General features: G+C 42.1%; 1 protein-coding gene across 1 annotated transcript in view; it reads right to left on the reverse strand.

The window, feature by feature from the left end:
- Positions 1 to 429: 429 nt before the first annotated feature.
- LOC125458729 (interferon-gamma-inducible GTPase 10-like) overlaps positions 430 to 13,111 on the reverse strand; it is a 32,770-nt gene continuing 20,088 nt past the window's right edge. The window contains 2 exon segments of the mRNA XM_048544261.2: positions 430 to 5,372; positions 5,375 to 6,119. Of these exon segments, the coding sequence (XP_048400218.2) occupies positions 5,238 to 5,372; positions 5,375 to 6,119 (880 nt within the window). The 3' untranslated portion in view covers positions 430 to 5,237.

Genomic DNA, 13,111 nt, shown 5'->3' on the forward strand with positions numbered 1-13,111 from the left:
ACAGACCTCTGGTTGGTCAGCAGCTCCCTTCAAGTGAAACCTCTGTCCCCATGCATCAGATTTCAGGGGGAGTTCACTGGTGGCCTTGCCACTGCGTGATTGGGTTGTGATTTGGCAAGCATTCCCTGGAAGAGGCAGTATTAGTGTCTTGATAATAAAATGTGAGGCTGGATGAACACAGCAGGCCAAGCAGCATCTCAGGAGCACAAGTATGAGTGTCTTACCAGCTTTCCTGCAGCAGCTGCTAAAATCCCTGATGCCTTAACAAGTTTTGACTCATACTATGGAAGCAAACAAAACTTAAAAATGAGGAATGGAAAGAAGATTTCCAAATTGAATAAAACCCTTTGAATAATAACTTTGTCAATGGTTTACAAAATAATTATCAACTATGAATTGTAAATGCAGTATTTAATTAGAATGCTTTCAGATACAAATGTCAAAACAAGCTGAACTGCAATTGTATGGTAATTGCATAAAATGGTATTAAAAGCAGATACAAAAGAGGAGCATGCCTTAAACTAAATTTGTTTTATTTTTCAACCTATTGAAAAAGGGTAGCTTGATTCAGAACAAAGAATTCTTGCACATTGAGTGTATTTTGTTACAGTTGTCATTGCAATAACTATTCCATCTATCTTATAATGTAGTATCGTATCTGAGCAGTTGGTAACCACAGGGGAACTGGCAGAGGTTAAGTGAGTGATATGGGAGGTAAGCATGTCAGCTTTAGCGCAATATTAACCCTGAAAATACAGAATTATCGGAGGAAGGTCTATCAGTGACAACAGATTTCAATTCATGTCAATATGTTCAGTTAGCAGCATTCTTGGCTCTTCAGCCAGAAGGATTTGAGAATATAATGCAAGCGGCACCTCAGGACAGTAGTGAGGGAGAACTGTAATTGGTAAGGCTGGTATCTTTTCTCGCTGGAACATAGGAGATTGAAGGGTGGCCTTATCGAGGTTTATAAAATCATGAAGGGTATAGATAAGCTAAATGGCAGGTGCCTTTTCCCTAGGGTTGTGGATTTCAAGGCTAGGGGGCATTTGTTTAAGATGAAAGGAGAAATATTTTTAAAAATAGCACGGGGCAACTTTTTTTGCACAGAGATTGGTTCATATGTGGAATGAACTGCCAGCAGAAGTGCTGGATGTGTGTACAGTTACAGTATTTAAAGAAACATTTGGATAATGCATGAATATGTAATGTTTGGAAGGTTATGGGCCAAGCACAGGCAAGTGGGACTAGTGTACTTTGGGATTATGGCCGGCATGGGCTGGTTAGAATGAATGGTCTGTTTCCATGCTGTACGACTCTAAAATACAGTAAGTACTTCACGGCACATGTTGAGAAATCCCTGTGCCCCCATTCCCATCCCCAGATATATTCCTGACTTCACTCTCAAGTCTTTACCCTATCGAGGAAGACAGAGAATAAGGAAAGCAGCAAGCTTCCAAAGGAATTTTCTCTCTACCCCAACTTCAGGGATTGACAGTTTTTCCAACCAACAATTTATCCTTGCCTGGTGCCCAAATGTCAGATTCATCAGGAAAGGATGTGAGATATCTTCAAAGTGGCTACTGAATGTAGTACAGAATTTCCAAAACATTGAGGTCACAAGGTCAGATTCCGGAGTCACGTCCTTCAAAGCAGCAATGGCTCCTGTGGAGTTTGCTCTGACTTCCAAAAACTGTGAGATACCTTTAATTTTTTTTCCCCTCATTGATGGTGGGTGTGACCCAATGGACAGTTCTCTGAGCCCTACTGTTGCGGCAAATTAAGAAGCCTTAAAAGCCTAAAAACGGGCAGACATTTGAGGGCTTTCTTTAGAGATCCCGATCTTTACATCAACTCCCCCAGTGCTGATTCTTCTCCATGTCCTCCCTCTCAATAACTGAAGTTTCCACATCTCCCAGCAATCAAAGCTCAGCCAACCACTCAAAATCTGTCACACCTTCCCAAATCATCACCTTGTGAAATCTGAGGCATTAAAAATGGGGTCACACTGCAAAAAAGCTCCAGTCTAATGGATCAAAGCAAGAAGGTTAGTTTTCAGACGGTTCGTCACCATTCTAGGTAACATCATCAGTGAGCCTCCGATGAAGTGCTGGTGTTATGTCCCGCTTTCTATTTATCTGTTTAGGTTTCCTTGGGTTGGTGATGTCATTTTCTGCATTGGTGATGCCATTTCCTGTTCTTTTTCTCAGAGGATGGTAGATTGATTTGGAACCAATGTGTTTGTTGATGGAGTTCCGGTTGGAATGCCATGCTTCTAGGAATTCTTGTGCGTGTCTCTGTTCGGCTTGTCCTTGGATGGATGTGTTGTCCCAATCAAAGTGGTGTCCTTCCTCATCTGTATGCAAGGATACTAGTGATAGTGGGTCATGTCGTTTTGTGGATAGTTGATGTTCATGTATCCTGGTGGCTAGCTTTCTGCCTGTTTGTTCAATGTAAGTGAGCAATATCACATCCAGAACCTCAACCTGAGCTACAAATCTTCTCAAAACTCGCTAGGATCAAAGCAATTTACACAAAATGAAGAACTTTGAAATATACTCAGTGTTGTAAGACGGAGGCAAATGTGGTAAAGGTGCAGGATGTGATTGGCTCTGTAGGAGAGTTGAAATAGATGTTGATCCTGAGATGGTTACCTGAGATGGTTACCAGAGATGGAGGCAGAGATGATCCAGGAAGGGGAGGGAGGTATCGGAGATGATCCAGGTAAAGTTGAGATTGGCTTGATAAATGTTAGTAAAGTAGATGAACTATTCAAACTCCACATAGGAGAATGAGAGAGTGCTGATGCAGTCATCAATGTAGCAGAGGAAGTTGTGGGGGCACAGTACCAGTATACCAGTGGAAGAGGGACTGTTCAGTGTATCCCACGAAGAGGCAGGCATAGCTCGGACCCATACTGGTACACCTAGTCACCCCTTTGGTTTGTAGAAAGTGCAAGGACTTAAAGGAAAAGTTGTTAAGGGTAAAGTCAAGTTCCGTTAAACGGATGAGAATGTCAGTGGAGGGGGACTGGTTGGGCTGACAGGAGAGGAAGAAACGGAGGGTTTTTAGGCCAACTGCTGAAGGTCTTGGAATGAGATGGGTGACGTGGGTAGAAACACTGTAAATAATTCAACGCTAACAGTCCATGAGCACCTGGCCACACTGGGTTCGCACTCCTCTCAAGGGGTTGGTCTCCCCCACTCTGGGTTCAACTTTGCCCCTGCTGCAGCCTCGGGCTGCCTGATTCTGCTGCTTTGAAGCCTGCTCCTGCTCTCACCACCAGACGCCTCAGGCTGCCTGTCCCTATTTGCACTGCCACTGCTTCGGCTGCTGATCCCGCTGATGTTGCCTTATATCGCTGTCACCACCAAAAAGAAGATGAAGACAAAAGAGATAAGAAAGAAAAGGTGAAAGAATAATGAGGCTGTCCCAGTGTTGAGGAGGGGTTGGTCTCAGGAGCCCTGAATGCTACCTACTCTGCCACTGTCACCAGCAAGGTCTAAGGTGAGAGGGGAATGATTGTAAAAGGATCTGACGGGTAACGTTTTCACACAGAGAGTGCTGCGTGTGTGGAACAAGCTGCCAGATGAAGTGGTGGAAGCTGGTACAATTACAACATTTAAAACGCACCTCGATGGGTATATGAATAGGACAGATTTTCAGAGATATGGACCAAGTGCTGGTAAATGGGACTAGGTCAGATTGGAATGTCTGGTCTGCATGGATGAGTTGGATTGAAGGGTCTGTTTCCATAGATAATGCAGCATATGGATACCAGGTACATTATGACTCTAGCATCCTTTGTGACTTTCTTCATAAGGAAGGCTGTTCTCAATGGCACGTTTGCAATTTACACCTACTTAAATCACCTGCCTATCATGTCCAGGTGGTACCTCTGTATTTTGGGAAACAATCTTTGGAGCAGATAGTGGCAATTTGTGGAAATTGCCCTGAAGTGGCGTATGGTCAGCGCTGAATTTTACATTGTCCCTTGGAAGTAGATATTGATGAAAATGTTCACAAACAAAGACAATGGCCAGGCACTCTTTGTCCATCTGAGTGCAATGGTTCGATTTGTGTCAATTCCCCAAAACCAGATGTAACACATTGTCCTTGCTGCATTAGGATTGCACCAAGTCCTGTCCCACTAGTAGTGAGATGTGGAATCTTGATACCAAGTGCAGTCTCTCCCCATCATATGTGCAGTTCAACTCTTTCAAGTATGGGCATGGCAGAAAGCAAACTGAGCATCAGAGAGCAGGTTATTGTTGAGCAAGTGTTGTTTGATAGCTATGTCACTTTGTTAAGGATTGAGAGTAGACTGAAAAAGGCAGTGATTGGCCCATGGTTTGATCTGTGCTGTGGTTTGTCAGCTGGCTTCCAGTATGCCAATTGCCAAGGGACTTGGCAAGTTCCGGAGCAGAAGTCTTCAGTCGCATTGTTTGTATGATGTCAGGGCCGATAGCTTTTATTTTATCCAGCACTTTCACCATATTTTGATATAATGTATATTGAGATCTTCAGAGAATTGAATCCTTTTCAGACATTTTCTGCTCTGTGGAATGTTTTAATGCCAGGTGAGTGGGACATACATTAAACCCATCAGCATATTCAGTGTAATTGAGAAGGGAAGATGTGAAATTAATTTGATTCTTAAAATTCTCCATTTGATACATGTAAATAGAGCAATCCAAAAGAAACTGTTCTGCAATAACACTTCCCTGACTTGGGGGAAGAATATTTTTACTAATGAGCTCAGTAACAAAGGAATATTTTAAAATAACAATTATTATAATATATAATTATTAATATTATTTCAGCAACATCTGAGAATCCATCAACTACAGCATTCAGTCACTGTACTGATGTTTGGTTTGGATCATTTTTGGACCCGAATGCACTTGTCACCACTCTCTGTGCATTCTGTGCAATGTCATGCAGCACAGCATTCAGCAGTTTGTAGGTCATAAGGAATGATGACCCTGCTCCAAAGATGGGACCAACCACTGGGACGATGTAAAGGGCGAGCTCGGTTGTTGAGACGGTGACAGCAACAACTCCCCAGGCCTATCTGTTCATGACATTGGGAGTTATTTCTCCCACGACCACGGGAGTTGTTACCACTGCTTTCAGATCCTCCACAGGTTTCCCTGCCCTTTTGGCCAGTCTTTGAAGAGAAAAATCATTCAGACCCAGACAGTGACAGAAATGTATTATTCCTCCAGTCAGTATACCTAAGTCACTAGCAAGGGAGACTCCAGGAATTGGCACTGTCCCGATTTCACCAGAAAGCGTCGCCAACATCCAGACTGTTTCTTTAGCTCTTTCCTCTTCTTCTCCGCAATGTCCAAGTTTAAGTTTGGAAGGGCCAGTACGTGGGCACACTTTTCTTTATATGTGGAAGGTCATCTTCAAGAGCTTTATCTAAGAGTCTAAAATCATACCAATCCAGTTCAAAGTTTGAAATCAGAAACACTCTGGGTGAAGGGATCCCTGCCTCTTGCAGCTTGCTGACATAGTTATTTCTGATCTTCACCAGTTCTTCCTCTTCATTAACTCTCATCCCTCTCCTCATTGCAGCAAGATCCATATCAATTTTAGAATGAACGAAATAGAAATTCTTCCCTAGCCGTTTGATCTCTTTGGCAAGTATTACATCATTTTCTGTGAATCGACTGTCTGAGATAATGATGAAGAAATCATATTTTTTAAATTTCATTTCTTTCAGGTATTCATTCACTGGGAAACGTATGGTTCCAATTCCTGGTAGATCCCAGAAACAAACATTTGGCAGGTTGGGATGTTTGTATCTGGTTGGCTCCATTGTGCACATGACGGAACTAACTTCAGCTGCTCCTTCATCATTGAACTGAAGTCCTCTCATCGCATTGATGAAGGAAGATTTCCCTGCACCTGTTTTTCCTGTCACTGCAACATTAAGTTCTGTCTTGTCCAGTTCAGTTGCTTTCTGCTGTAACACTGTTTTAGCCTTTTCCACTCCACCCGTTTCATAATCAGACTTCAGTTTGTTAAGCTCTTCCTCAGTGAAGAATGAAGAGTTTGAAGATTCCACTGTTTGATTTTCCAAACAATTTGAAGCTTCAGCTTCTTGATCTCTGGAAGAAAATAAGTTTAAAATAATCCTTTCTTGAACTTTCAGAGCCTCCCAACACACTTAATTTCTCATTGATTGTTAAAATGTAATCATTGTTTTAAATATAGTTGAGTGTGATGCCCAGTTTGTACACAAGGTCTTACCATGAGCAAAGAGGTGAATGGCTATCATCCTACTTACTGATGGACCTCTTGTGTTTAGATTCATAGTTACCACATTTGAAAAAAATCATATCCTTTATGTCTCTGTCTCTAGACAGTAGAAACCAAATGTTTATCACCACACCCCAAGTTTTCCTTCACTAGTCTCTGAATCACCTTCCTTCAGTCTATCTAAGCCCTCCCAAGGGGCTGGTTCTCAATTGATGTTAGTGAGGTTCAAGTATTTTGATGGCTCAAGTAAAGTGACAATTTGTTAAGGCGCAAACTAAGGTCCTTGGCTGTTGAAGATACATCTTCCTGTTTAAGGATTGAAGAAAGAGAGAGTTTAATAGAATTCAGGAGCTGTATGAATGCCAGTATACGTTCTTTATGAGCAACATTGAGCAAATATAATATGTTGCATTGATAGTTTGTATTCTAGTAGCAGAAGCTGAAGAAACACTTCAGTTTAGGCATGGCAAGACAGCTTGCTCACATGTTGTGTGGGTCCTGTTGCATATGAGAAGACATGGATGCTGCCACGGACATAGCCAACCATATGTGCATGTGATGTAACCAGCCACAGAAACCCGAGCTCTGGGTTTTGCAGGTTGATTGGCAGCTAATGTCACTATGATGTATCTGTGAGGCTGAGAACAAGGGTGGGTAGCATGTTCAGAGAGGCAGTTACACTGCAGACAGAAAGGAAATGGGTGTTTATCAAAAAGTCCAAGAGAACCAGGAAGAGAACCTTAAAGTTCCACTTGCTAATTGGTATTCTAGCTTGGTGAGGGCACTGCCTCCTTAGAGAACTGCAGTCAGCACCAAGTTCATGGAAGGGGAACAGGGAGCTGAGAAGGAGGTCAGATTTGACAGAAGTGAAATGGTAAAAAATTAGAAAAGTCAAAGGCAAAATTAGAAGACAAGTAGCAAAGGTGAGCACCAAATAGGATCAGAATAAAGAATAATTAAAACAAAGTCTGAATTAAAGCTACTGCATCTGAATGCTTGCTGTGCAGTATTCACAAAAATGTTAATAATTTTACTGTACAATTTGAGGTAAATGGATATGATTTAATTTATATTACAGAGATGTGCTTCACGGTGACTGAACTCAAAAGATGAATATTCAAGGATATTTAGGATTTAGTAAGGACAAGCAAAAGTTTTTGCTAAGAAATGAAATCAGTAAATTACTAAGAAAAGATCTTAGATCAAAGGAGCAAAATGTAAAATCAGTTTGGGTGCATAACAGTGAACATTGGTGGGAGTTGTTTATTGGCCACCATAAGACATAAGATGATAAGGTATAGGAGCTGAATTAGGCCATTAGGATTGCTCCATCATTCAACCATGGCTGATACATTTGTCAACCCTACTCTCATGCTTTCTCCCTGTAACCCTTGATCCTTTGACGAATCAAAAACCTATCTGCATCTTAGATACACCTTATATTTTGGCCTCCGCAGCCTCCTGTGGCAATGAGTTCCACAGATTCCCTCCCTCTGGTTGAAGAAATTCCTCCTCATCTTCGTTTCTCTTTACTTATTCACAGGATGAAGGTATTGCTGGCCAGGCAATATTTATTGCCTAGCAGGCTGTTAAGAGTCAACCACATTGCTGTGGGTCCAGAGTCACATGTAGGCCAGACTAGGTAAGGATGGCAGTTTCCTTCCCTAAAGGATATTAGTGACCAGATGGGTTTTTCCAGACAATCGACAATGGATTCATTATCATCATTGAACTCTTAACTCCATATTTTGATTGAATTCAAATTTCACCATCTGCCAATTACAACCAAAGATTCCCACAGGGTCTCTGGGTTAACTGTCCAGCGATAGTAAAACTAAGCCATCTGCCTCCCCAGTTCTAAGGGGAAGTCCCTTCACTCTGAGGCTCTGCCCTCAGGTCCTAGTCTTTCTTAGTAGTAGAAACATCTTCTCCATATCTATCCAGGTTTCTCAGCATTCTGTAAATTTCAATGAGATTCCTGCGTCCTCTTTCAAATCTCCATGGAGTGCAGACCATGAGTCCTCAACCGTTCCTCGTATGATAAGTTCTTCAATCCAGGGATTATTCTTGTGAATTGCTTCTGAAGTCCCTCTAGGGCCAATATATCCTTCCTTAGATTTAGGGCACAAAACTGCTCACCATCTTCAAAATGCAGTCTGATCAGAGTCTTATACAGCCTCAGCAGTACATCCCTGCTCCAGACATCTTGCAATGATTGCTAATATTGCATTTGCCTTCCTAACTGCCAACTGACCCTGCATGTTAAACTTATGAGTATCCTGGAATAGGTTGCCTCAGGATTTCTGGAGCTGTTCCCCATTTAGAAAATTGTCAATGCATCTGTTCTTCCTACCAAAGTGCATAACCTAACTCTCCCACATTGTATTTCATCTGTTACTCTCCTGGCTTTTAAAAGTCCTTCTGTAGTCTTCTGCCCCCTCAATCACGACCTGTCCCTCAGCCTTTGTGTTATCTACAAACTCAGCAATAGTGTTCTTTCTTCCAGATTGTTAATGTAAAAGTGCAAATAGTTGTGGTCCCAACATTGAGACTTACAGAACTCCACTAGTCACCAGCTGCCATTCAAAAGAGACCCCTTTATCCCTATTCTCTCAATCTGCCTGTCAGACAGTCCTCTCTCCACGGCAGCACCTTGTCCCTAACACCTCGGGCTTTTATCTCACTTAGCAACCTCCTGCACAGCATCTTATTCAAAGGCTTATCAAATAGATCATATCCACTGTCTCTCGTTTATCTAACTTGTTCAATACCTCCTCAAATAATTCTAACAGATTTGTCAGATATGACTTCCTCTTGATGAAATCATGCTGACTCAGCCCTATTTTATCACGCCCTTCCAAGTGCTCTGCAATATCATCCTTAATAATGGACTCAAAATATTACCAATGACCAAGGTCTGGCTAACGAGCCTATCGTTTCCTGACTTCTGCTTCCCTCCCTTCTTAAAAATGTGCGTTACATTTAGCTATTTTCCAGTCTTCTTGGACCCATCCTGACTCCTGTCACTCCTGAAATATCACCACCAATGCCTTTACAATCTCCACAGTTAACACATTCAGAGCTCTGGGGGCATAGTCCATGAATTCAGGTGATATGTCCACCTTCAGACCTTTGAGCTTCCCCAGCTTCCTTAGTGATGGCTGCTAAACTTAGCTCTGACTCCTGACTGTCTTGAAGTTCTTGAATGCTGCTGGTGTCTTTCACCATGAAGACTGGTGTAAAGCACCCATTCAGGTTCCCCAGTATTTCCTGTTCCCTATTATGATTTCTCTAGTCTCGTTTTTGAGCAATCCATTATCAACTTTTGCCACTCTCATCTTTTATATAACTCAAGACTCTTGCAATTTTCTTCAGTATTACTGGCTAACTTACCCACATTTTTCATCCTCTGTCTCTTTTACCTACCCGCTTGACTTATTGCTTTTTTTCAGACATCCTCTGTTGGTTATTAAAAGTTTTCCAATCCTCTGGCTTCCTGCTCATTTTCATCACGTTGTGCACTTTTTCTTTTGCTTTTATACAGTACTGATTTTCCCTTGTTTTGTTCACCCTTTAGTATTTTTCTTCTTCCTTGGAATGAATTTCTGTTGTTCTCCAAAATTACCCTCAGAAACTCCTGTCATTGCTGCTCCAACGTCTTCCCTGCTCAACCTCCCCTTTTAATTAACTCTGGCCAGCTCCTCCATTATGTCTTTGTAGTTAGCTTTGCTCAATTGTAATTCTGTTATATCTGATTCCAACTCTGTCTCTCAAACTAAAGGGTAAATTGTATTACATTACGCTCACTGCTCCTGAGACCATAAGACCATAAGACATAAGAAGTGGAATTAAGGCCATTCGGCCCATCAAGTCCACTCTGCCATTTAAATCATGGCCGATGGGCATTTCAACTCCACTCCCCTGCACTCTCCCCGTAGCCCTTGATTCCTTCTGAGATCAAGAATTTGTCGATCTCTGCCTTGAAGGCATCCAACATTCCGGCCTCCACTGCGCTATGCGGCAATGAATTCCACAAGCCCATCACTCTGGCTGAAGAAATGTCATCTCATTTCAGTTTTAAATTTACCCCCTCTAATTTTAAGGCTGTGCCCACGGGTCCCAGTCTGCCCGCCTAACAGAAACAACTTCCTAGCGTCCACCCCTTCTAAGCCATACATTATCTTGTAAGTTTCTATCAGATCTCCCCTCAACCTTCTAAACTCTAATGAGTACAATCCCAGGGTCCTTAGCCATTCATCATACGTTAAACCTACCATTCCAGGGATCAAACGTATGAATCTCCGCTGGATACGCTCCAGGGCTAGTATGTCCTTCCTGAGGTGTGGGGCCCGAAATTGGACACAGTATTCTAAATGGGCACTAACTACAGCCTTATAAAGCCTCAGAAGCACACCGCTGCTTTTATATTCCAACCCTCTTGAGATAAATGACAACATTACATTCGCTTTCTTAATTACGGACTCTACCTGCAAGTTAATCTTTAGAAAATTCTGGGCCAACACTCCCAGATCCCTTTGCACTTCTGATTTGCGAATTTTCTCACCGTTTAGAAAATAGTCCATGCCCGTACTCTTTTTTCCAAAGTGCAAAACTTCACATTTACTCATATTGAATTTCATCAGCCATTTCCTGGACCACTCTCCTAAACTGTCTAAACCTTTCTGCAGCTTCCCCACCTCCTCAGTACGACCTGCCTGTCCACCTATCTTTGTACCATCGGCAAACTTCACCAGAATGCCCCCAGTCCCTTCATCCAGATCATTAATATATAAGGTGAACAGCTGTGGCCCCAACACTGAACCCTGCGGGATACCACTCGTCACCGGTTGCCATTCCGAAAAAGAGCCTTTTATCTCTGCCTTCTGTCAGACAGCCAATCCTCAATCCAAGCCAGTAGCTCACCTCGAACACCATGGGCCCTCACCTTGCTCAGCAGCATCCCGTGAGGCACTGTATCAAAGGCCTTTTGGAAGTCTAGATAGATAACATCTACTGGGTTTCCCTGGTCTAACTTACTTGTTACCTCTTCAAAGAATTCTAACAGGTTTGACAGGCATGACCTCCCCTTACTAAAACCATGCTGACTTGTTTTAATCTGACCCTGTACTTCCAGGAATTTAGAAATCTCATCCTTGACAATGGATTCTAGAATTTTACCAACTACCAAGGTTAGGCTAATCGGCCTATACTATTCCATCTTTTGCCTTGATCCTTTCTTAAATGAGGGAGTTACAACAGCAATTTTCCAGTCATCTGGGACTTTCCCTGACTCCAGTGACTTTTGAAAGATCACAACCAAAGCCTCCACTATTTCCTCAGCCACCTCCCTCAGAACTCTAGAATGTAGCCCATCGGGGCCAAGAGATTTATCAATTTTTAGACCCTTTAGCTTTTCTAGCACTTTCTCTTTTGTAATGCCTACCGTACTCAACTCTTCCCCCTGGCTCTCCCTAATTGTTGACATACTATTCATGTCTTCCACTGTGAAGACTGACGCAAAGTACTTATTAAGTTCTTCAGCTATTTCCTTATCTCCCATCACTAGCCTTCCAGCATCAATTTGGAGCAGCCCAATATCTACTTTTGCCTCTCGTTTGTTTCTTATGTATTGAAAGAAACTTTTACTATCATTTCTAATATTACTAGCTAGCCTACCTTCATATTTGATCTTCTTCCTTATTGCTGTCTTTGTTATCCTCTGTCTGTTTTTGTAGCCTTCCCAATCTTCTGAGTTCCCAGTGCTCTTGGCCACTTTAAAGGCTGTCTCTTTTTCTTTGATATATTTCCTGACTTCCTTTGTCAGCCATGGCTGTCTAATCCCACCCCGGATAATCTTTCTTTTCTTTGGGGTGAACCTCTGTACTGTGTACTCAATTACACCCAGAAACTCCTGCAATTGTTGGTCTACTGTCTCTTCCTGAGAGGTTCCTTCATCTTAAGCTCCCTAATCAAGTCTGCCTCATTACATATCACCAAATCTAGAATTACCTTCCCCTGGTGGGCTATACCATAAGTTGCTCCAAAAGAAATCTCATAGATATTGCATAAATTCCTTTACTTAGGATCTGCTGCCAACCTGATTTCCTTAGTCTACTTGCATAATGAAGTCCCACATGTTTTGTGTAATAGTGCCTTTCTTACGTATCTTTTCTATCTCCTGAGTTATTTTTTCCCCCACATCCTGGCCACAGCAAAGGAGCCTGTACTTAATTTCTACATGGGGTCCTTTTCAATTTGCAGTTCCTTAACTCTACCCATCTGGCTGATGGCTGAGTTTGAATTCAATAATAATCTTGAAAGAAACCATTAAAACCATGAAACCATTGTCAATTGTCAGGAAAAACCCGTATGGTTCAGTAATGTCCCTGAGGGAAGGAAATCCATCGTCCTCCCCTGGTCTAGCCAACATGTGACTCCAGATTCCCTGCAATGTAGTTGATTCTTAGGTTATATACCCAAGGCCCCTGAGCTTGGCAACATTCCACTAGACCTTACCATTATAAGTCCTGCCCTGATTTGCTTTAACAAAATGCAATACCTCACAGTCATCTAAATTAAACTCTACCTGCTACTCTTAAGCGGTTAGAAGAGATTTGGAAACATGATGAAAGCTTCCAAAGTAATAGGACAGAGAGTTTGGAAAGGGTCAGGAATCTTAAAAAAAAGGCAGATTGGGAGACTCCTATGAGAAGAGCATGTCAATGCATTGAGGATGTTGTACTTAAAAGCATGCAAAATACAAAACAGTTCAGCTAGTGGCACGCACATCCGGATGAATAAAAGAGAAAAAGATTCTACATCTTCTCACTCTGTATCATTT

The sequence above is a fragment of the Stegostoma tigrinum genome, chromosome 15 (genome assembly GCF_030684315.1).
Source record: "Stegostoma tigrinum isolate sSteTig4 chromosome 15, sSteTig4.hap1, whole genome shotgun sequence".
NCBI lineage: Eukaryota > Metazoa > Chordata > Chondrichthyes > Orectolobiformes > Stegostomatidae > Stegostoma > Stegostoma tigrinum.